Source organism: Colletotrichum destructivum, chromosome 2, assembly GCF_034447905.1.
Source record: "Colletotrichum destructivum chromosome 2, complete sequence".
NCBI classification, from domain to species: domain Eukaryota; kingdom Fungi; phylum Ascomycota; class Sordariomycetes; order Glomerellales; family Glomerellaceae; genus Colletotrichum; species Colletotrichum destructivum.
The window spans coordinates 1,077,731-1,098,146 of NC_085897.1; the positions used below are offsets into that span (position 1 = coordinate 1,077,731).

General features: G+C 53.3%; 7 protein-coding genes across 7 annotated transcripts; 4 read left to right on the forward strand and 3 right to left on the reverse strand.

Moving 5' to 3' along the window:
* The first annotated feature begins 2,843 nt into the window (after positions 1–2,843).
* On the forward strand, positions 2,844–5,431 carry CDEST_02528 (uncharacterized protein). The gene is made up of 5 exons (XM_062918687.1): positions 2,844–3,446; positions 3,517–3,542; positions 3,622–4,112; positions 4,210–4,636; positions 4,714–5,431. Exons 1-5 carry the CDS (start codon positions 3,269–3,271, stop codon positions 4,834–4,836), a joined length of 1,245 nt encoding a protein of 414 aa, XP_062774738.1. The 5' UTR covers positions 2,844–3,268; the 3' UTR covers positions 4,837–5,431.
* A 740-nt stretch (positions 5,432–6,171) lies between these two features.
* CDEST_02529 (uncharacterized protein) lies at positions 6,172–6,714 on the forward strand (the record flags this gene model as incomplete). The annotated part of the gene is made up of 1 exon (XM_062918688.1): positions 6,172–6,714. The coding sequence occupies one exon, from the start codon at positions 6,172–6,174 to the stop codon at positions 6,712–6,714; it is 543 nt and encodes a 180-aa protein (XP_062774739.1).
* Positions 6,715–7,372: 658 nt separating this feature from the next.
* On the reverse strand, positions 7,373–9,396 carry CDEST_02530 (Putative rmlC-like cupin domain superfamily, rmlC-like jelly roll protein). The gene is made up of 5 exons (XM_062918689.1): positions 9,209–9,396; positions 8,873–9,153; positions 8,474–8,802; positions 8,205–8,417; positions 7,373–8,132 (listed from the first exon to the last, which is right to left on the reverse strand). The coding sequence occupies exons 1-5, from the start codon at positions 9,280–9,282 to the stop codon at positions 7,518–7,520; spliced, it is 1,512 nt and encodes a 503-aa protein (XP_062774740.1). The 5' UTR covers positions 9,283–9,396; the 3' UTR covers positions 7,373–7,517.
* A 1,101-nt stretch (positions 9,397–10,497) lies between these two features.
* Positions 10,498–11,090, forward strand: CDEST_02531 (uncharacterized protein). Its single transcript, XM_062918690.1, has one exon. It carries the CDS (start codon positions 10,882–10,884, stop codon positions 11,068–11,070), a length of 189 nt encoding a protein of 62 aa, XP_062774741.1. The 5' UTR covers positions 10,498–10,881; the 3' UTR covers positions 11,071–11,090.
* Positions 11,091–11,759: 669 nt separating this feature from the next.
* Positions 11,760–14,375, reverse strand: CDEST_02532 (uncharacterized protein). Its single transcript, XM_062918691.1, has 4 exons — positions 14,080–14,375; positions 13,796–14,022; positions 12,201–13,735; positions 11,760–12,063 (listed from the first exon to the last, which is right to left on the reverse strand). The coding sequence occupies exons 1-3, from the start codon at positions 14,163–14,165 to the stop codon at positions 12,261–12,263; spliced, it is 1,788 nt and encodes a 595-aa protein (XP_062774742.1). The 5' UTR covers positions 14,166–14,375; the 3' UTR covers positions 11,760–12,063; positions 12,201–12,260.
* A 1,122-nt stretch (positions 14,376–15,497) lies between these two features.
* On the forward strand, positions 15,498–17,048 carry CDEST_02533 (uncharacterized protein; the record flags this gene model as incomplete). Its single annotated transcript, XM_062918692.1, has 2 exons — positions 15,498–15,693; positions 15,775–17,048. The coding sequence occupies 2 exons, from the start codon at positions 15,498–15,500 to the stop codon at positions 17,046–17,048; spliced, it is 1,470 nt and encodes a 489-aa protein (XP_062774743.1).
* A 426-nt stretch (positions 17,049–17,474) lies between these two features.
* CDEST_02534 (uncharacterized protein) lies at positions 17,475–19,795 on the reverse strand. The gene has a single exon (XM_062918693.1). It carries the CDS (start codon positions 19,744–19,746, stop codon positions 17,476–17,478), a length of 2,271 nt encoding a protein of 756 aa, XP_062774744.1. The 5' UTR covers positions 19,747–19,795; the 3' UTR covers position 17,475.
* Between the last annotated feature and the right edge of the window lie 621 nt (positions 19,796–20,416).

Consider the following 20,416-nt stretch of genomic DNA (forward strand, 5'->3'; position numbering starts at 1 on the left):
TGAGCGAAATACTACACTGCCGCTGCCAATAGTTCTCGGTCAATGCTGGTCTCTACTCGCCCAAAACCCACCGCATCACCCCCGTCGTTCCCTGCAACTGTGGGCGGCGGAGACTGCGGTCGATGGCGGCATGGCCATCATGTTCTACTCGATTACGCGGGATGGTGGGAGGGAAGGGAGGGACATAAGCACGAGAACGGACTCTAGTCCGCCCCTGGCGCATTTGGTTCCGTGGACTGGGGGGGGGGGGGGGGGGTTAGGGGGTTGACTTAGCTGGACATTATGTACTCCATGGAATCATGTTGGAGCCGTGACCGGCATGAAGAGTGACAAGGAGTGACTAATAGCAGCCAATGTTGGTGGCGAGTCGTAAGCCCCGCGTCGGGGGTTGCAACGGCACGACTTGGGCGACTTTGGTCATCTCGGCATTGAACAACTCCGCAGGGTTTGTCTCCCTTTCTCTTTCTCTTTCTCTTCTTCTCTCTCTCTCCCACAGAACCGCGGACGCAAGTTTCTTCAAGATGCCGTCTCCCGCGAGCTGTTGCAGACTGGACACTAGGAAACAGAGTCCATGGTCAAAGGGCAAAGTCGACGACACCTTGGTTCGACAAGCAAAGTTTAACTCATCCAAACAAGCTCGTCTGTCCCTCGTCCCAACCCGGCTGGCGGTTAAGGCGGTCAATCGACCTGTTCCCAAAGTTATTGGTCTGAAGTACAAAATATCCATGAGGCGAAGAGAGTCTCGGGACCTGGAGATCATTCATTTCGGACAAGGCTCCCCCCCGCAAACCTTCGGTACGCTTTGTCCCCTTTTCTCAACTCCGCCCACTCCCCCCTGTCCCCTTGTCTTGCGAGAAGGTCCATTCCGGCAGCCCGCGTCCAGTGAGTCCCCGCTGCAGAAATCAGGGGTCCCCAAGCCCAAATTACTGAGACTCGTATGCTGAGAGGTTGAGGGATTTCCGCATAAGCTACCCATCTATCCACAAAATAAGGGATGTGGATAGCGAGCCGGAGCGCTCCTGGGGAAGAAAAACAGACCTTAATTCGGGCGATCTGCCAGCGGATCCGTCTGGCAACCTTCGTTACCTGCCAGAGTGAAATCGGATCGTGTTGTTTAAAAGGATCGATCAACCCATCGGGAATCCCACCAACGAATGTCGTACATGCGTTGCAAAAATCTCTGCTACAAGTCATCCAAGACGACATGAACACCACAGAAAGCCAGAAGGGAGAGAGCCGAGGGATATCTACCATCTTAAGAGGGAGGGGGAGGAGGGGCTTCCTCTCTACAAAAGAACAAGATTACCCGAGATTTCGAGCTGTGCCTACGCGGCACAGGAAAACTCTCATTGAGAAACAACCCTGTCTCGACGACAACCAAGGCATCGCGCGTACCACTCGGAAATCACTACTGCCGCCAAGCGACCCCAGGGCCTCGACCCGAGTCGCCCATCGCTTACCTACGATTCATGATCCAAGTCATTATCCATGTCCTATGCACGGCTGATACCGCTAAAGACTCGCCGGGCTCCACCTCGACAGACGACCTTTCTCGCAGAGTTGGGGAACGTCGTATTGACCGTCATCGGTAAGCTGTAGCGTACATTGCGCAAAGTTTGTGTACATAGTATACGCGACAAGAGGACGACGGCCAGACCCTTGTAGTCGACTCCCCGGCCCCGTTTGCCGGACACGGCGAGGCCGCCTTACTCAAATTGTCGTTCTCTGAGAAGCGGGCTTGTCCGCTCCCTGCCCCATCGCGAAGCGTCCGTCCGACGCGTTCCTTTGCTGTGATGTGTGCGTCCATGGAGAAAATTGCGTCCAGCGGCTGGCCTAGACCAAAGCCCATTGTCGACAAAAAGGGGCATAGCCCGAAAGTATAATCGTGGACCCCAGGTGAGAGAGGACCCCAGGTGAGAGAGGGGGTGAGGGTAAGGACGTCTCTAATAAACGTCCCCTGGGAGGCAATAGATGTTGTTTGTGGTGAGCATTTACGAGGAGCAGTGGCCATCTCCAAAGCTGAACGCTGGGTCAGGTCCCTACTCGGCTACGAGAGGAGCACCGACAAGTCGGTGTCCTGTTCATGTGTACCATTGCTGCCTTAAACACACCATGCTGTGTTTTTTTTCCCCTGGCATCAGTCGCATCTTACAGGCAATGCCACGCTGTCCAGGGCAGTCCGCCGTGTCAACCAGAGGAAGAATGCCAAAGCTTCCGGTTCATGTTCACGATGGCGGGCCCAATGCTTTCGAGCTACCTAACACGACTTGCGCAACCCCTTGCTTGCAGCCAAAAACAGGCTCCAGACAGACACCTGATATTTGGTTGCCTGTCGTGTTCGAGAATGTATCATCCCTGCTCGGCCCCCGGCATCTTCTCGAACCGCAATCCCGTCATTGTCCATCCACGAATAGCCGAGTCCAGTCTTGCAGAGAAGCCAAGGTCCGGGTAGTTGGAACCCATGCACCTTAGCTGGCACGACTCTCGTAGAATGGAAGGGGGTTTTACATAGCGGAGGACAGTCCCTGAATCGGCTGTTGGGCGCCCTCTGCTCCGGTCAGGGACGCAACGATGTTACCTATCTGACGGAGATTTGAAGAATCTTGGCAAGATTTTCTGCAAAGCAGGCCTTGCTATTACCATGTTCCTGTGGCCCGTGGAAACCTCGGACGGGGATCTTGCGAAACAGGTCCGCCTCAACTGACAACCCAGCCTGGCATTGAAACAGGGTCGGGCGAAATGCAGGTTCCTCAGTACTAAGTTCCAACTGACGAGATCAGAATCGGACTCCTGCATCCAGAAGAGACCTACTATAGTTCAGTATTACTTCCAATCCGTGCCCAAGAGTGAGAAGGAGACCAATGGCAGGGCCTCTCCTATTCCAGGCAAGGAGGACACGCCCATACGCTTCGACATCACTGGCAAGACCTTTGTGAATGTATCCCATTTTCACCTTCGAAAGGTACACACCCTTCGCCATCATTCTGTACGAGGGCCAAGGCTGCGGGCCGTAGACGCAAAGGCTTGTGTGTATAACTCACGGGGCATCCCCCGCAGATCCCGTCGCATAACTTCGGCCGCCGACTCTACTCGTCAGACCCCCCTTGCCCACCGGCTTGCTTCCCTCCCCGGATCTTGATCAGTTTTCTCATTAAAATCCAGTGCCAAGGCCCACGGAAGCTCTAGCTTCCTCCTGCCTTTGACCTTGAAAAGCTTCTCCTTTCTTTCCGTACGGGTAGCTGCGAGGAGGGACAGAGTTACAACGGCCATGATCGAGTTCGTGGCTAGACGGGCCGTCGAGGCTCGTTGGGTCGATGTCGAGGACCTGCCGTCGTCGCCTCTGCAGAAGGCCATCATGGCGATCCTCTTCGGCTTCACCCTGACCGCGTTCTTGACCTGGGCGCTGAGGATGTACAGCAAGGTCTCATCCAAGCAGATAGGACTGGGTGAGTTTTGTCATACGCGTCTATGCCGATGCTCTTGTTGCTCCATGAGCTTAACACTAATAGAGTTCAGATGACTGGTTCATGACCGGAGCCATGGTAAGACAAGATCGGCAGAGTGCCGATCGCCAGACGACGCATTTTCCCTGCTAGCATTTCTGACTTCATTTGTGCTTAGTTCTTCTCCGTGGCCCTGCTCGCCCCGACGTACATGTTCTTCAAGTACTACTACGCCGGCTTCCCGACGTCGTCCTTGCCCGAGGACTGGGACCCTTCCCCGATGCTCTTCTGGAACTGGATCATGCAGGTGTTCTACAACCCGATCCTCGCCCTCGTCAAGTCGTCGGTACTGGTCTTTCTTCTCCGGCTGGGCGGCCACAAGCCCGGTGTGCGGTACGCCATCTACACCCTCAACACGGTCAACCTGGCCACCATGGTTGCCATCTTCTTGGTCGTGCTGTTCCAGACCATTCCGATCAATGCCTTCTGGGACCCGACGATCCCCAAGCAGAGGGAGATTGACGGCCCTCTGTTCTACATCGTCAGCGCCATCATCACTATCATTACCGACTTTTTTGTCCTCGCCATCCCCTTTTGGATCTTCCTCGGGCTCAAGATGCGCATGGCCGCTAAGATAGGCCTCATTGTGGTGTTCCTTGCGGGTGGCGTGTAAGCATTTCCACGGAGCTCATGATACTCGCGTCCACCTCTCCGTCGGCGTGTAAAAAGGTGCCTCTGCTAACCGCGGGGACCCCCCCTCCTAAAGATCGATCGTGGTGGCCATCCTCCGCGTCCACGAGCTGCGCAGGAAGCTATACAACATAGACCCCACCTACGACGCGCGCAACGGCATCGGCGACACGTACAGCGCCATCGAGGTGAACCTCTCCATCATCGCCGCCTGCATCCCGGCTCTGCGGCCGCTCTTCCGCCGGTGGATGCCGGGCATGTTCTCCAACAAGAGCAGCGCCGACAATGCGGGCTATAACAGCGGCGCCGGGGGCGGGCAGTACGCGCGCTACGGCGCCGGCACCGGGAACGGCACAGGAAACGGCCGGATCAACAGGAATACGGTCGGCAACGGATTCCCGATGAAGGACATGCGCAGCACGCACACGGAGATTAGGGGCCACTCGCCGGACGGCAGCGAGGAGGAGATCATGACGTTTAACGGCATCATCCGGACGACCAATGTGAGAAGCAACTTGCAAAACGAAGAATGGGGCGATGATGATGGTAACGGTATGAGGTTGCTAATGTCTACTCACAGGTCCACGTCACGTACAACGATTCGAATTCGATCATGACGGACAAGGAGTCGGGGGCGGAGCGTGTCGATGCCGAGAAGCCGGTAAAGCAGAACAGCAACTTTGGCCTGGGTCCCAATATCTGAGAAAAGGAAGAAAATAGGGGCTTACTGGTGCAGGGTTTGCGTAATCCAACTTGGTGTAGACACTGGTTCCCAATGTCCGGTCTCAGGCAGACCCCCGGTACACTACTGCCTACCGACATGGGACCGGTACTGAAAACTCTGACTCTTACGGCTATATTATTTTCCATTTGTCTGTTACTGATGATTGAAAGAGGCCGAGTCACTATGCTCGCTAATTACACATTGGGGTTCGACAGCTCGCTCAAGTGGTTGCAGCAGCTCAGGAGTACGAAATATCAGGATCCATTTTCCGCATCACGACTCACAATGAACTCCCGGGTAACAACCTGACCAGCGACACAATTATCCAACTTGGGGACGTTTGCGTGCAGATCCAGAAACATGGTTTGAATGTTTGAAGGAGTCGCCTTCTGATTAACAACCCCTCGTCAACATCAAAGCATACCGCTTCTACTGCACTCGGTTTGGCTTCTAGAGCCCATGCGAAGCAAGACTCTCGGGCGATGCAAAGACGGCTCACATGAATCACTTTCGCTTCAGAATTCTCTGCTCTAACAGAATTATGAGCTTCATCAGATGACTTAAGAAAATCCGGCGTAATATTGATGGAGATTATGCAATAGGGCCAAACATAGCAGAAAGGCAGTCTCAATTCCTCCACTCCCGCTCGCCCTAATCTATTTATAACAAAGTGTTCCACCGGGATCTTGGTCCAATACTTATCCTCAAGGGGTTACCAAGCACGGCGGCTGCTCGAACCCGCAGCTTCAACCAGCCCATTCATCTCTGTCTCGAGAAAGGACGCCCCTGTGAAGAGCCATTCTGGACAGCCAATACTAACGGACAAGCCAGAGGCTGAGCAAACATTTCTGACTCGATGTCCTGTGCTCTCGAAGCAAAGCGCTGCCGGTCGGAGACTGTCCTGTTGTTCAACGTCTCGGCCACCCGATGACCTCGGCTTCGGAAATGCGGTACCAAAGGGTAGTGCCCCCAACCCGAGCCCCTCGGCCATTGCTCTGCCCCTGATGTTGAACTTTGCCTAGAAAGGCTTAGAGTGCATCAAATGTGCTTAAAGAGGTTGTATCTTTATATTTACCACTAAATTAGACTCCCTCTGAATGGCAACGGCAAGACGTCCGCATAACGCTAGAAAATTACTCGTTATATGAGCAGACTTAGGCATGGAATGCTTACATCAACAACCCATTCATATCTGCTTATTTAGGACACATCGGAAAGACCAGATCTATCTTACTAGTCAGAGAAATATAAGAAGGACCAAGTTTAGGCAGCCAGAGGCATTCTTTTGCACGCGCTTTCTTTTTCCCCGTCACAATGAGGTCTCTATCGCTTCTCAACATCCTCTTCATCCTACTCTTAGGTGCATTCGCCGGCATACTAGAGGACAAAGGATACGAGGTCAGAATCACAAATGGCATGTACGAGGTCTTTTCCAAGCATTTCGACGATGAACTAGCCGTCAACTCCGTCAAGTTCAGCCCGGACAGCAAGTCGATGACTATCTACAGAGCTTACAACGGTTGGGAAGACGCTCACCCTGGGAAGATGAGACTGTCTGAAGTTCTCCAGGCCCTCTGTCAGGAGGCGCGTGTGAATCCTGAAAACATGGAATGGGTTATTCTCTCTGCTGTCATGAACGACGATACACTCAACGTCCTCATGAAATACGTTCGCGACCGTAATATGAGGAACCCGGAGAGTATTATGGTCGCCAAAGGCGATGCCGAGTGGGACGAATTCGCAAACACCCCCTTCGTTAAGGCTGTGGATCGCATACTCACAACGAAAAGCGTCAACGCGTTTGTGGCGAGGAAAGGGAACTCGATGTTCCCAGATGTCTTTCTGTCTATAGGTTGATGGTGGGTGGTTTCCATCACAAGCTCCTAGTCCCAACTAACGCAAGTCCACCCAGGCCTGCATCACAATGCGTAATGAATGCTTATACGCCGTCTTGTCAACAGCCACACCAAGACTAATCGAACTCGGATGTTCAGCCCAGCGCTTCCCTGTGGACGAATTCATAAGATAGTCATCAAACACGCCGAAGTAGTGTCCGCCGACCAAGGACCAACACTAATCAACGACAAATGTGGCGTCTGCAGGAACATTAGACACAATGTGCGAACATGTCAGTTTAACAAGGAAATATTTACCGAAACATGTTCTAAGTAGTTTTTAATTACATTGATCAAGTACGCTAGCCATCCTTTGCTGTTTGGATGTAGTTGTAGTAAAGTGACCAGCTTGCTTACGACGAAAGATATAGCAAGGCACGTTACCTGCAAGTGTAGTGTTTACGTTGAATGGCCTCTGGTATGTGTATGGAGGGGTGATCACGGTTGTTCTATTCTGTGATGTCTTCTCCTAAAGTCTATCTAGGCGCTGGATTTGTAGCCACGTCAACGTATAAGGTGAAACCGTCACATAAGGCTGAGTGGTCCAAGCGTTCAGGGTACCCCCGAACGCTTATCCCTGCTATCCTCATGGTCCCCGCCGCGTACGGTCATGCCGAGCGTTGTTCCAACAGTTTTATATATATTATTATCTACACCGCATTGCGGAACATAAGGTCCTAGACCCGCACTGCGGAACATAAGGTCCTAGACAGGCTTCTATGTACTTCTTATACCTGGAAAAGTTTGAGGCCGAAACTCAATACTCTAAGCCTTGAAACTTCTCTTAACGCTTTTCCCACCGTCCGCCAACGCCGTCATGTTGGGGTTTCCGGGCTTGATGTACTCCTTCTCGCGAGGCAGCGCAGCAATGACCTCGTCCGAGAGGTTCAGAGTATCCTTGACGACCTGCTTGGGAGTGAGGGCCAACCACTGCGCGGCGCTGATGTCGGAGAACTTGGGCGCCTGGAGGACCTCGAGGAAGACGACGTCCTCGGTACCCGTGTTCTCGATGTAGTGGCTGTCGCCGACCTTGATGTAGCCGACGTCGCCGGCCGTGAAGTCAAAGGTGCGGGACGCCTCGGGCGCCTCAAAGATGGTCATGCGCCCGGAGCCCTGGAGGAAGTAGTTCCACTCGTCGCTCGTCGTGTGCCAGTGGATCTCGCGCATCGCGCCGGGCTGCACGACGACGAGGGCCGCGGCGAAGTTGCTCGCGATGGGGAACGTCTGCGGGTCGAGGATCTTGACGGAGCCGCCGGGGACCTGGAGGGGCTGCTGCTGCGACCAGTGGTAGGTGTAGGACTCGGCGCCGACGAGAGACCCGGCTGACGAGGTTTGGTTTTGTTCCTGGATGTCCTTGGGCGGGGGCGTGCCGTTGAAGATCTGTCGCTACACGTAAGCCCTCGTTCACATGTCCAGAGGATGTTGCCGCGGTATGCACAAAGTCCAACTTACGTATCGCTGGTCTTGAGGAATGTTGTCAAACGCAGAGACATCCACCTTCATGTTCTTCGAAAGGACCGACAGAGGGTTTCTCAGAAACATTTGAGAAGCGAGAAACGTGTTCTCTTCGCTGAAACCTCCGTTGTCAAAGACAAGGAGGAACTCGGTACCCTGGTCGAACGCCTGGATGCTATGCGGAACGCCCTTGGGGAAGAACCACACATCCTGGACTTGGTCAGTACCCATGCTCTTTACAGCCTTCCATGAGAATCTGGACTCACCCCGGCCGTCAAGTCATCGACGAAGCTCTTGCCGTCCTCATTCATCGCGGCAATGCGGCAGCTCCCCTTGAGCATGAGCGCCCATTCGGCCGACGTGTGCCAGTGCATTTCGCGGTAGGCGTTGGGCTGCAGCTTCATGTCGACGCCGGCCATGCGAGTGGCGACGGGCAGCACCTTGGTGTTCTGCTGACGGGCCCAGCCCGCGCCGGACTCGCTGCCGAGGCGGTTGTGGGAGAGCCCGAGGGGCCACATGGCGTTCTCCACGTCGCCCTTGTCGGTGGCCGGCGGGGCGTATAGGTCGGGGTTGAGCTTCTCGTAGGCATTGGTTCCTGCGGCAAATCCGTGTTAGTGTCTTGGTCTCGCCAAATCACGGCCATCTCCGCTAAGGATGTGACATACTCGGGCCCGGGTCCGGGGATCCCAGCTTGCCGCGGATGGGCTGGGGGGCATCGACACCGTCAAAGTTGAGATAGAGGCCGAGTTTCCCGTCTGCTTGCTGGCCAGGAACGAGCTGAACATCGTCGACGATGGCTGAATCGGAGGTATCGGGGTCAGGGCGTGGAGCATTGCCTCCGAGCAGACCGGCGTCTCCTCTCAAGTTGCCGGTGGGAGCAGTCACGGATGGGATCGGGGGGGCGACACCACCCACGGGTCCCTTGTTTTCACCGTAGTCTCCCATTCTGAGACTCGTATTAGCCGAGTCTTTCCTATTCACTCGTCGCTGCGAAGACTCACTGGGGAGCGGGAACGGCGAATCCCTTGGGCAATGCCCCAAGCAAGGCAATTAGGAAAGCGGCATGAGTGTGCATGATGGATAGACGGCCGAGAGCAGATGACAGCTTGACAGGTCGAGTTTCACGAGTGACTGATGGAACTATCAGGTGTCGTCTTCTGAGATGAACTGAGAGCGGGTAAGGAACAAACATTACAGCTCGGGCAGAACGATCTTCTTATACCCCGTCTCTTGATGTGACGAATTCGCTAGCTGTCGTTCCATTATGGGACTGCCAAAAGCAGCAAGTAACGTAGGCTAAGCCAATAATACCGTGCTCTGGCGATCTCTGAGCCCGTACCCCCCTCATCGATGTATGCCATCTGAGCATCTATCACAAGACAAAGTTGAGCTCGGCGGGACCGATCAAGCTCCACGACTAGGCGGGGAGGCAGCAGAATGCGGGCGACACGGAGCGAGCCCCGCGAGCAGCGAACTCGACGTGTTAGGAGCTCGGGACACACTCAATATCGGTGACGCGTAACTGCCGGTTCAGGTCCAGCGAAGGTTGTGACGGGTAAGACGGATAGAAAAGAGGTCCACACACGGTTGTGGCGGCACTGGTTGATGACATTTGGACTTCGTCAACAGAAAACCGTACAGGGATTACTCAGAGCCCGGAAGACAGCGCCAGCATTCTCGGTCAGAGGTCCAGCTGTTCTCGCGGAGCTTTCGGTACAAACTTAGCTTCTCGTCAGCCCTTTTCCTTTCCGAACAGCGTGACGAGATGTAAGGTGTCAGCTGCAAGCGTCATTGTCAGCAAGATGTCGAAATATAAGGCCCGGTGCTGTTAGTCCATCTGATATGAACCATACACACAGCTATGTTGGAGGGGAACACCCTACGTTGCATCCGACTATTCTTGCCGACGACGGCAATTGTCATTTCGGCTGTGGGGTGACGCCAGAGAGGCTTAGTCGGTAATCAATAATGGTCCGTTCGCGATTCGTCCGAAGCCGCGACATCGTAGAATGTGTTGTCCGTGGCCGGATTATTCACGCACAAGGAGCGTAACACAACAGCATGGATGATTAAGTGGGCGGCGGATCGTTGACTGAACACCGGTATCTCGCAGAAAACTCGGGATTACGAGCTTACGTCCCGGGACCATGCAGGACTCCCGCATTATCTACCGCTAGCGTTCGGTTGCCGGCTCAGCAGTTCCGACTAAAGAAGCGGTCGGGAGGCTGGATCAAACCGCGAACCACTCAAAGAGAGTTTAAGAGCACGTTCAGCGGCATCTTCTAGACGATCGTCATTTGAGCCGGTATCCCCGTTGTAACCCTTCACGGCACCTGACTCATGTACATCTTACAGCTGTAGGACAAAAGACCTTGGGTATTTCGTCGGATTGTGGATGATTGTTGCATCACTTGGTTACTTTCAAAAATACATAAACGAAAGTTGCTACCTTAGGAGACAGGACTAAGCACAACCAAGCTTCGAAAAGAAGGGATGACTGCAACGTTGTGTTCTATGCGGCCACAGTAATCAGAGAAAGCGATCTATTTAAAGCCCCATAGACTGGCAGCTGGTCTTGTCAAACCTTGTTCTCGACCATCAGGGATCTTCACTGTTTTACAGCTCCGTCGAACACCATCATGGTCGGATCGTGCTGCGGTCTCAGATTCTGACTATGGGAGCGGCGGATAAGCCGTCATCGTGCCATCGTCCCATTCTGTCATCCTGCCCGCACCTTGCGCGGACGACTGCATACCGTATAAGCAGCCTCATCTTTTGCTGTCTTGCTTGTTGCATTGGAGTCAACTGTCTCCTTAAAAGGGAGGCTTGGACAAAAATATGTACTGTCGGTAACTGCTTCTAGAACTATAGAGTCTATCGCCCTAGTTTCAAGTACAACGCCAGCCTGAAGCTTGCCCGAGTATCGTCATCCTATCCAAACTAGCTGACAACAAGCTTGTCACGTGTAGAAGAAGAAGAAGCGAATTCGCTTGGCTATATTGTTTGAGTCTCCCGTGCTATCGATCTTCACCGTCATTGATTCATTTCTCGACCCTGGTTAGCTGTTAGTAAACAGTTTGGACAAAACGCGAGAATTCAGCCGCAATTTCCCCCTCCTTATGTGCCGTGTTAAGACCCTCTAGCATCATGGCGCTTATAAATATCCACATGCGATAGAAGGAACATGGTCATCAAATGGCTGCACAGGGGAATTGAAGAGCGATATTTGATTTGGTTTGGAGGGTAAATATACTCTTCAAGCTTTTCATCATTATATGATTTGGACATGTTGTCCAACACTTTCAAACGCGATCAGGACTGACAAACCCTGATTTTCCTGGTGTCTTTGGTCCATCGCATTTGAGTCCTGACTTCAGCGTTCAGGAGGAGCTATCTGCGTTGAATAACCTCTTTAGAAGTATCAGCGACACGGTATCGGTTATAAAATCCCATAAAGCATTCTAGAACAGACATTCACTAACTAGTAGAAGACAATTTCGCAGAAAACTGCATTGGAGCACCAGAAACAAATGAGAATAACAAGACCCCTTTGGTCTCCTGGAATCACCGACCAAAACTCCAAACAAAACCGATCCAATTATCCCTCTGCAACTCTGTACCCTGTTGAAGGGCTCTAAGTACAATTGTAATCCTCCCCTCGCTCCTTGATTTCTTTGCTTCCCCGTACTCATCTCAAGAAACCGATTTCTGGTTTGGACCCAAATAGCCTGATTCTACAAAGCATGATGATTCCAAAGCTTAGGAGCAACGTGAGAGCAATCTTCTGTCGTCTATGCTTGAGTTCCAAGTCGACTCTGGAGTTGATAGACCCCATTATGACTCGTTAACTGTCCTTCTAAGATATGTTAGATCTCTGTGTAGTGAGCATTGGTCGTGCTCTGTGGTGAGAGATGCGAATATGCTACTCCAGCCGCTTCCGCGAACCTTGAGATGCCACCTGACAGGAAAATCTTTGACTTGAGGTGGAATTACCTTTCCATCGTTCTTGTCATCCTCCGGTACTTTCTGCGCACATCCAACAGTTCTGATGATTCAGATTGGCAGTGAGCCAATTTGGACCTCTTGAAAACTGGTTTCAAGCATGTTTGGGCATTGAAACAAGCTTTGGTTGCTGTAGTCGATAGAAGACCATTCAGATTTCTCCATCGGGTCGATTATTGCATTCTCTGCCCCTTCGTACATGTCTGTAAAGCCAGCATCGTTGACATTGGGACCGATGTCAGCCATCGCGTCAAACTCTGCAGGAATCCCTTCCCAGACTTGATTTTCATCCACGTCAGAAACCGGACGGGAGCATGGTTGATGTAGGAGACCATTCAGGTCCTTCTGCTCAGGATTAGATGCTGAGAAGACCTTATCATCGTTGTCTTCGCCACGTGGTGGCCCTGATGAGAGATGGTGGGGGTTTGAAAGCTGCTCGTTGTCTGGACCTCCGACGGACCCTTCCACCGGTGTAGAGGGCCGAAACCGGTTTCCAAAGACGTTGTGGGATTCTTCCATCATGTTCAACATGACATTCTTCAGCCTGACCTCATCCCCGTCTTGCATATGCAGCGATTCCGTAAACTTCTTAACAATCTGGTCTCCCTCGTTCTGCCAGAACTCCCGCATCATCGAGGTGACCTCTTCCACAACTGTCCGCATGAATGGGTGAGATGGTCTCTGCCTGCCTATGAAGATCTTGTCCCAAACGCTATACCACTGATCCTCTAATGTAGCATTTCTGCTGGCTTTGGCGCAGAGAAGCTGACTCTCGCGAGCAGTTACAAAATCAGGCCGTCCATCTGTCGGAAAGCAGGGTACGAAAGACTGATCCGACACATGCTGAAACCACTTCGATTCGGTTGTGAATACTTTGTAACAGGTTGTGCAATAGTACTGCGGTTCAGAGTGTCGCCTCTTGAGGTGTTGTTTGACATCCCGGATCCGACGCATTTTGAGATTGAGGCAGCTCGTGTGGCGTCCGGCGTTGTATCTGAAAAAGGGGCATGCCAAAAGCCTGTATCTCTTCACCGTAGCATTTTCGTCGTCGGAACTTTCATCCGAGCGCATAGCAGAGTCTGGTAGTTGAACAGAACATCGTGGCCGCTTGATTGGGCCTTCATCGATAGGTACTGCGATATCCATAGTACGCTTGGAGTTTGAGGAGATTTGTAGCCTTCTCTGGTGTTCCGCGCTATCCGCAGCATTGATGGGGTTACCTTCAAGACCCGGACTGGATGTCGTTAAACAATGATTGAGTTTTGGCGATATATTACCAAAAGGTGTAGCTGCACGGCTCCCAAATTCCGACAAAGGGTAGTCATACTGGTCTAACAGTTTCCAATGGAAAACTTCCGTCTCTTGGATCGAGTCAGGGCTCTGTTTCCAACCTGGCGAGGAAGACATATCCAGGACGGAAGGCATTGCCGTCATACGTAACGCCGCCTTGCTTTCTATGAGATTACTTTCTCGACATTGTTGAGGCTTTCCATTAAACAGTGTCCCATTGAGAGCAAATGCATTTCCTGAAGAAAATGAAGGATAAAAGTAAGTAATAGATTTCCATGGTGATATGTAAGACGTACCGCTTGAAGCAATGCCGTTAGGACGTCCGCTTGCGCTGGTGTAGGAGTCAGAAGGCCAATTTGGGGCGTTGGCGAGGTTTGATATTGAGAAGCAGAGGCGTGGATCGAGCGAGGCTACATGCGAGGTTGAATTCGCGACATTGGAGGGAAGAGACAAAGAACGTCGATTGTCCTCTCTTGGTGTTGCTGTGAGTTCTCTCTTCCACCTCGGTGGCTCCGTTGACATTCTGCTGGCAATCCCCGTTAGTATACTATATTTGAATGATGTCGAGAGAGCTTTTGACTTCCGAGAATGCATCCAAATCTTTATCAAGACAGAAATCCGTCTTTGGCTGAATACGTCGAGGAGACTGCCGAGAAAAGCCAGCATGCTCGACCTGACGCTTCCATTTATCGCCCCTTGGGTCCGACAATGACTGTTTCTTCACACTGACAAGCCCCATCGGACCTCGCCCAGAAAGTCCTCTGGTACCCATCGAATGAGACGAGTCGCGATGATTCTCCAATCGAGTCATCGTGGGAAATGGGGAAGCCGGTCTCACAATGATGCGAGATCACGGGAAGATCTATAGAGTTTGAATTGAACGTCCCCCCCTCGAAGAGGCAGCCGGGGTTCCGCCAGGGGGGGAGAATGGGATATGTTCGTTGATCAGGGTGGATCTGGAAGCCTTCGGAACGCACTAGTTTTGCTATGAAGGACCAACTTTGCGCATTTGTGAGGCTTGGTTGCCTCACCTGTTCCCAACGTCAGCGTGCAGGTTTCACCGCCCCCTCCCAACATAGGGTGTGCTGGCATTTGGACACAGCCGCCGCCATTTATGGACGCGAAGCTGGCAAGGCTTTTTTTTATTTTTTAAAGGCTAGAATCGAACATCAGCAGACGAAAGCACTTAGACGTGGAGGTTAGTAGGGGGGGGGGGGGGGGGATTGTCAGAACCAGGCATCCTGTCGGCTCGGTGTGCGGACAACTATGACTGTCGAATATTAATTACAGACACACACCCTCTTGGATCGTTTATCAATATCCCGGCCTGTGATAAATTGCTCTGGGTAGCGTATTCCATTGTCCAATTCACTGTGGCGAGACCAAAGCAGTAAACACGGCCCTGGGACAACAACTCAGTTCACAATACGCCTTGTGCATGTCTTGGCCGGGTAGTAGGTGTCTTGGGGGGGCTTTGAGCTCTAGGCTGTTACAGCCTAGTTATGGGGGCGGGACGCCTGATCGTGGACTGCGTCCATTGGTTAGCCCCCCCCCCCCTCTGGCAGCCAGAAAACAAATGTGCAGAGGGTATGCTTCTAAATGAATTTCACAAATTCGCAAAAAGAATGCTTTATACACTTTCTTGTCTGCAAGCTATGTCAGTAACGAAGCGAATCAGCCCAGGCCAGTAAGCCGAAAGGCAGACGAGGGGCAACGGCTTCCTTGGTGAGAGACTTTGTGTGTGTAACCCGGCCAATTTTTTACTATTATAATCCCATTCATCTCACCATCAAAAACTCGTGGGCTTTGTGGCCGGAGTTTTCTTTTGCCCTCAAGGACCTCTACAAGCCATCGGCCGACATGGATATCGCGTCTCACCCAGCGGCAAACTTGCGGCCTATGTTGCAACTTGTGTTGCGGCCTACGTGTTTTCTCCTCGTGCAGTGTTTTGTCTCGGCCGCCCTCGTCCTTGTTGCCCTACCATGTGTACATGAATCGATGCTCTTTTGGTCTCACATAGCGCTCGTGGCTGATGGCTTGGTGGCACCGGAAGGCCGCCGCCGCAGCTGGCCGGGTCCGGCCTGTTGCTCCACCACCGTCGCCTTTCTTTCTCGGCACCTCGCAGGGGCTCATGCGGACTCGCTCATTGCGCAGAGCACAGCCGAATGGATCAGCAAGGTTTACCGATTTCACAGTGAGTGTCAAAACCTGGTTCGGGTGGGATGCTATTAGTAGCTTGCGTTTGGTAATACTAATCCGGCGCAAACCCAATCAGTGCTTTGGCAATTCGTTCTTCTTCTTTCATATCCAATTCGAGTCGCCCTCACAGCAACAAGCGTCTCACTCAGCGACCAATGCCCGACCACTGAACAAGTGACAACCAGGGCCCCCGCTGGAACAGGCTCGAACCGGGTCGAGAAACGGCAAAACGTGAAGACCAAGGCCGGGTCGAAGGGCCCAGCCAAGTCAAAGGGAAAAGGGAAAGCCGCCGCGGCAAAGTCGAGATTACCGCTAGAAGACCGCAGAGATGACGACGAGAGCGAAGATGGCCACGACAGCGACACGGGCGAGCATCCAGAGGGAAGCCGGTCAACGGAGGCCCGGCTGATGGCCTGCCCCTACTACAAGATGGATCCCATACACAACTACCGCTGTGTCGAGAAGCACAAGCTAGACGGCTTCAACCGGCTCAAGCAGCACATCGAACGGTGCCATTCCACCACCTTGTATTATTGCGCCTTGTGCTGGGTGAAGTTCAAGGACGCCGAAGCCCGCGACGGCCACATACGCTCGGGAGGTTGTGAACCAATCGCCGGGCCCGAGGACTTCACGGGGGACGAGATCAACCGGCTGCAAAACAACCTGCCCCGCGGCCTGTCCGACCATGACAAATGGTACTGGGTGTGGTACAACTTCTTTGCGGCACACCCGCGGCCCGAGTCGCCGTACGTCTACGAAGGCATCCGGGAACCTCTCAGCCTCCTCACCGGCATCGCCAAGCGTAACGCGAAATCCCAGGAGTTTGGGGACTGGCTGATGATGGCTCAGCTCAGAATGGCATCCTCTGAGCATTCGACATACTGGGACGACGTCATCGGCCAGTTGCTCACGTTGTGCCACGAGCACACCCCGCTGTCCAGACAAAGCCCACCACCACCACCACCGCCACCACCACCACCACCCGTCGCCAACGCTCATCTGATGGCCATGACACATGCTGCGTCGTCATCCAGTCATGGCGGGAGCGGCAACATGTCTTTCTTTCCCCAGTCCTTTTCGATATTCGAGCCGATGCCGCACGATGGTTGGGCCCAGCCTCTGCAGATGAACACGTTCTCTGCGCCTCAGGCTGCCCCCCCGGAGCCCGGAAACCCAGGCAGTAATGGTTTTTCAACGGGCGCAGCCGGCGGACATGACGACTGGAACATTGCAGCTGGCGGCGGAACGCAGAGCACAGACGAGGCGGCTCCCGATCCGATTGATGAGTTTATGAACTCAACTTTCTTTGATGACGCCCCGGAAAGAAGGCATTCGCATGGGGGAGGCTGATCGAAAGTCTACTAGTACAACTTCGGTGTTTGATTTTTCCTTCGTATCAATTGATGCATTCATTGGCATTGGCGGTGTTGGGTTGAAAAAACGTCAGTCAATCACAGCACTCGCGACGTTTTCGCTCAGATTCACGACGAGTGTCTCGGGAGGTTCTAAAGGTCCAAAAAAAACAACAAATTTTGAATTCTTTTTTCTCGTCCCTTTCGTTTTGTCAAAGCCAATGCTCGTGAATAGAGTTGGCTCAGTGAGACTCTAAAAGAGTCATAATACTAGTATCAAAATAGAACCAATTTAATGTTCATAATGACATGAAACCGATTGATTCTATGACCCCCCCCCCTAGTCACTCCGTTCAATATTCATCCAAATTTGGTCTCTTACACATGTCATAATGAAGCAAAGAACACACCGCCCCAACCTCGTACTATATAGACGCATCCTTCCAGCCCATCTTCCTCGTCCAACAGACATCGTCTTGAACCGTCCGCTGAACCAAATCCGTCAAGGTCACGGAATGACAGCAATCCAATTCTCCAGCCTCAAACTGCTCGCCCTTAAGCGGGACGCCCCTCTCAAACATGTATTCTTCAATGCACGCCCTGCCCTTCTCGTGCCAGTAATCCCGAACCTGCGACACGGCAAGACCGAGGCCTCCCTCGAGGTAGGGAGAGCCGGGCATCGAGGCACCTGGACACGCCACTGCGCAGATTTGCCTCCAGGTCTCCGCCTCGCCGAGCCCCTTCCTCCTGCGCCCCATCAGCTCGACGAGCCGGGTCTCGTCGACGCCCTCGATCGCGGTCGCGTGTCGGACTTGGCAAGCCAGTTTGCGAATGTGTGCGTCCCGGGCCGTCGGTGTCCCGAGGATGATGCGGCACTTGGGGCAGTACGGTGGCTTCAGGTGGCGCTTCCGAAGGTGGGAAACGACATCCTCGATCGATCTCAGGTCGTCCTCCAGAAGGCAGTCTTGATACCTGCTAGGATCTGTCTGGTAGAAAGGACAGGCGAGGTGAAAATAGCCGTCGATGCGGGAACCGACCCGGGTCTCCTTTTCAGAGGTTTGTACTCCCTCCGGTTCCATTTCTTCGTCCGGGGAAGAGGATGGGCTTGAGGCTGCGGTTCTGAGACGTTTCTGTGGCACCGAGGCTCGGTCCGGCGGTGCAACATATGCTGCAGACTTGGACCACTCTAGAATCGAGCCGTGATAGCGACGTAGCAGGCCCTCACGTTCCGACTGAAACGGGTGATTTGGGTTCAGCGAGGTGGTTTCGCGTACATCGTCCTCCCTTGATGGTTCTTCTTCTCCTTCGTCTTCCTCGTCTGCCTCCTCGTCCTCGTCCTCGTCCTCGTCGGAGTTGTCGGAGTCGATAATCTCATAATCCGAAAACTTCTCGTGACCTCTACACGAACCGTAAAAGTCGTCTCCAGGCAAAGACGGCGAGATGGTTCGAGGAGATTCAAGCTGGACGGCTGAGTGTTCACTAACGGGAGTCTTGGATCTGCCTGACCTCTCCCTTTTGACACCTATTAGGGACAAGGATGGAATATCACGAGAAACACTCCATGTTTGACCTGGTGGTCGCATCGGTGAACGAATTGTTCTGTTGCGGATGCTGCGAAGTGTCTCGGCGTCCATATCGCGGGCTGCCATGATCCGGCAGCGGCTTGCTGTGTGCGGGACATCGGAGAGCGAACTCGGGCCAACCCGGACGAACCGGTTGTCCAACATCCGAAGCCGTACTCCAATCGACTTGCCCGCCGTTCGACCGATTTCGAAAACCAGCGAAGAGTCCTGCATCGATGCCCGCGAGTCGAGGACCAGCCCTCCGCTGCTGAGCTGGATACTGCCGTCGAAAGTCCACGGTTCGTGGCGATCTGCCACAGGCGAGTTCGTGAGATGGCGGAACTCGGACGCTGATCGTGGAAGAAGACCCCGGACGGCCTGCCCGTCGTTGCTGGTCCAGGCAAAGATGGACCCGTCGGTAGTATCTTGGACGATCTTGTTCACTAGACGTGCAAAGGCCTGGTCCGCGCCTTCGCCGTACCTGATGGACATGTTGACGCCAGTGATCCCGGCCAGAGAGTATGCCGCGTCCTCGGCGCGGGTGGATTCTCTGCCCGCGGCCCAAGACAGTCGTACTCCGATGGCAACCCTCGAAAGGGCGCTGTTGTCCAGCAGGACGCTCTTGTCGATCCCCGTGATGGCAGGAAGGATGCCCAGGAGCTCTGGCGATGATCGTGATCCCCGGTGGTCCCAGTGAGCGTCGAAAAACTCGACCTCGGACGGCGCAATGAGCTCTTGTAGCGTCCAGCTCCGCCTCCAGTACCGGCAGCGGGCCCACGCTTTCGCGAGGTAGCCGGAGTCGGCGGGGAGGTCGTGGAGATGGACGAAGCACACGGCGGCCGCACGGAGCAGTCGGAAGGAAAAACTGACGGCCTCCTGAAGCTCCAGGGAAGATGTTTTGTCAATGCACGCAGAACCAACCCAGAGATAGCTGAGGCCGCGGGCGGCTGCCCTTCCACAAGCAGCCAGGATACTGTTGTCTAGATCGACCCTCGCAGTCGTTTGCTGGGATGATGGTTCGTCCGTGTCGGAGCAATAAGACTGGTCCGCCGCATGGGACAGCACGGCAAAGGGAGGTAGGTCTGACTCGCTCAAGTTGTGTAAGACGTATGAAAGTGTGTGAATGAGTCTCATGTTGGTATGCTGGCCTTTCGTATTGAAAGAAGGATGGGTGACGGTGATGACGATGGTGATAGAAGAGATGACAAGAGTCTTTTCCAGCTTGTCAACCACTTTATATTACAGTTAAAATCACCTTTACACGCTTATGTCTTTTACTGCGTCGTCTTGTTGGCGGCTGAGGATCCCATGAGCCTTGTCTTTAGAATGCATCCTCAATATGTTTGGTGTATCAGGCAGGAATGTGCCAATCACGATGAAAGGCACTGAAGTGCTGTGCTCTCCCGAGGCAGCGGTGAGTCGAGTGTCGTAGTGACCAATCAAAGAGAAGCAAGAGATGACAGTCACACCAAGTGAGTGCTCATGGGGAAATTTGTGCGAGGTCGTGTTCAGTGTTTAGGGGGGGACGGGAGGAAACCAACTTGACGACCGTCGTGCGCATTTGCGCAAAGCGGGCTTCACGCCATTTGCTCTCAGCGAATCACAACAAAGGCCTTTTGGAATCATCCAAGACTTACTACAGATTCTTCGATTGTCATACATGATCAGCATAAATCTCATTTGCTGATGGGATCATCAGCACTAGAGGTGGGCATCGCCTGGAGGTCTCAGCCAAGCCCAGTTTCCGACAGCATTTTAGGGACGTTTTGTTCGAGTCTTCTCGTCGACTTCTCACCAATGTAGT

Bases quoted from the DNA above. Each gene is read 5' to 3' on its own strand.
- CDEST_02528 (XM_062918687.1), top strand. From the start codon at position 3,269: ATGATCGAGTTCGTGGCTAGACGGGCCGTCGAGGCTCGTTGGGTCGAT. The intron at 3,447-3,516 runs GTGAGTTTTGTC...AATAGAGTTCAG, and splicing joins ATCCAAGCAGATAGGACTGG to ATGACTGGTTCATGACCGGA. The intron at 4,113-4,209 runs GTAAGCATTTCC...CCCCTCCTAAAG, and splicing joins GTGTTCCTTGCGGGTGGCGT to ATCGATCGTGGTGGCCATCC.
- CDEST_02530 (XM_062918689.1), bottom strand. From the start codon at position 9,282: ATGCACACTCATGCCGCTTTCCTAATTGCCTTGCTTGGGGCATTGCCC. The intron at 8,418-8,473 runs GTGAGTCCAGAT...GACCAAGTCCAG, and splicing joins TCGATGACTTGACGGCCGGG to GATGTGTGGTTCTTCCCCAA. The intron at 8,133-8,204 runs GTAAGTTGGACT...GTGTAGCGACAG, and splicing joins TTCCTCAAGACCAGCGATAC to ATCTTCAACGGCACGCCCCC.
- CDEST_02531 (XM_062918690.1), top strand. From the start codon at position 10,882: ATGGGAGCGGCGGATAAGCCGTCATCGTGCCATCGTCCCATTCTGTCA.
- CDEST_02532 (XM_062918691.1), bottom strand. From the start codon at position 14,165: ATGCTGGCTTTTCTCGGCAGTCTCCTCGACGTATTCAGCCAAAGACGG. The intron at 14,023-14,079 runs GTCAAAAGCTCT...GATTGCCAGCAG, and splicing joins ATTTGGATGCATTCTCGGAA to AATGTCAACGGAGCCACCGA. The intron at 13,736-13,795 runs GTACGTCTTACA...CATTTTCTTCAG, and splicing joins TAACGGCATTGCTTCAAGCG to GAAATGCATTTGCTCTCAAT.
- CDEST_02534 (XM_062918693.1), bottom strand. From the start codon at position 19,746: ATGAGACTCATTCACACACTTTCATACGTCTTACACAACTTGAGCGAG.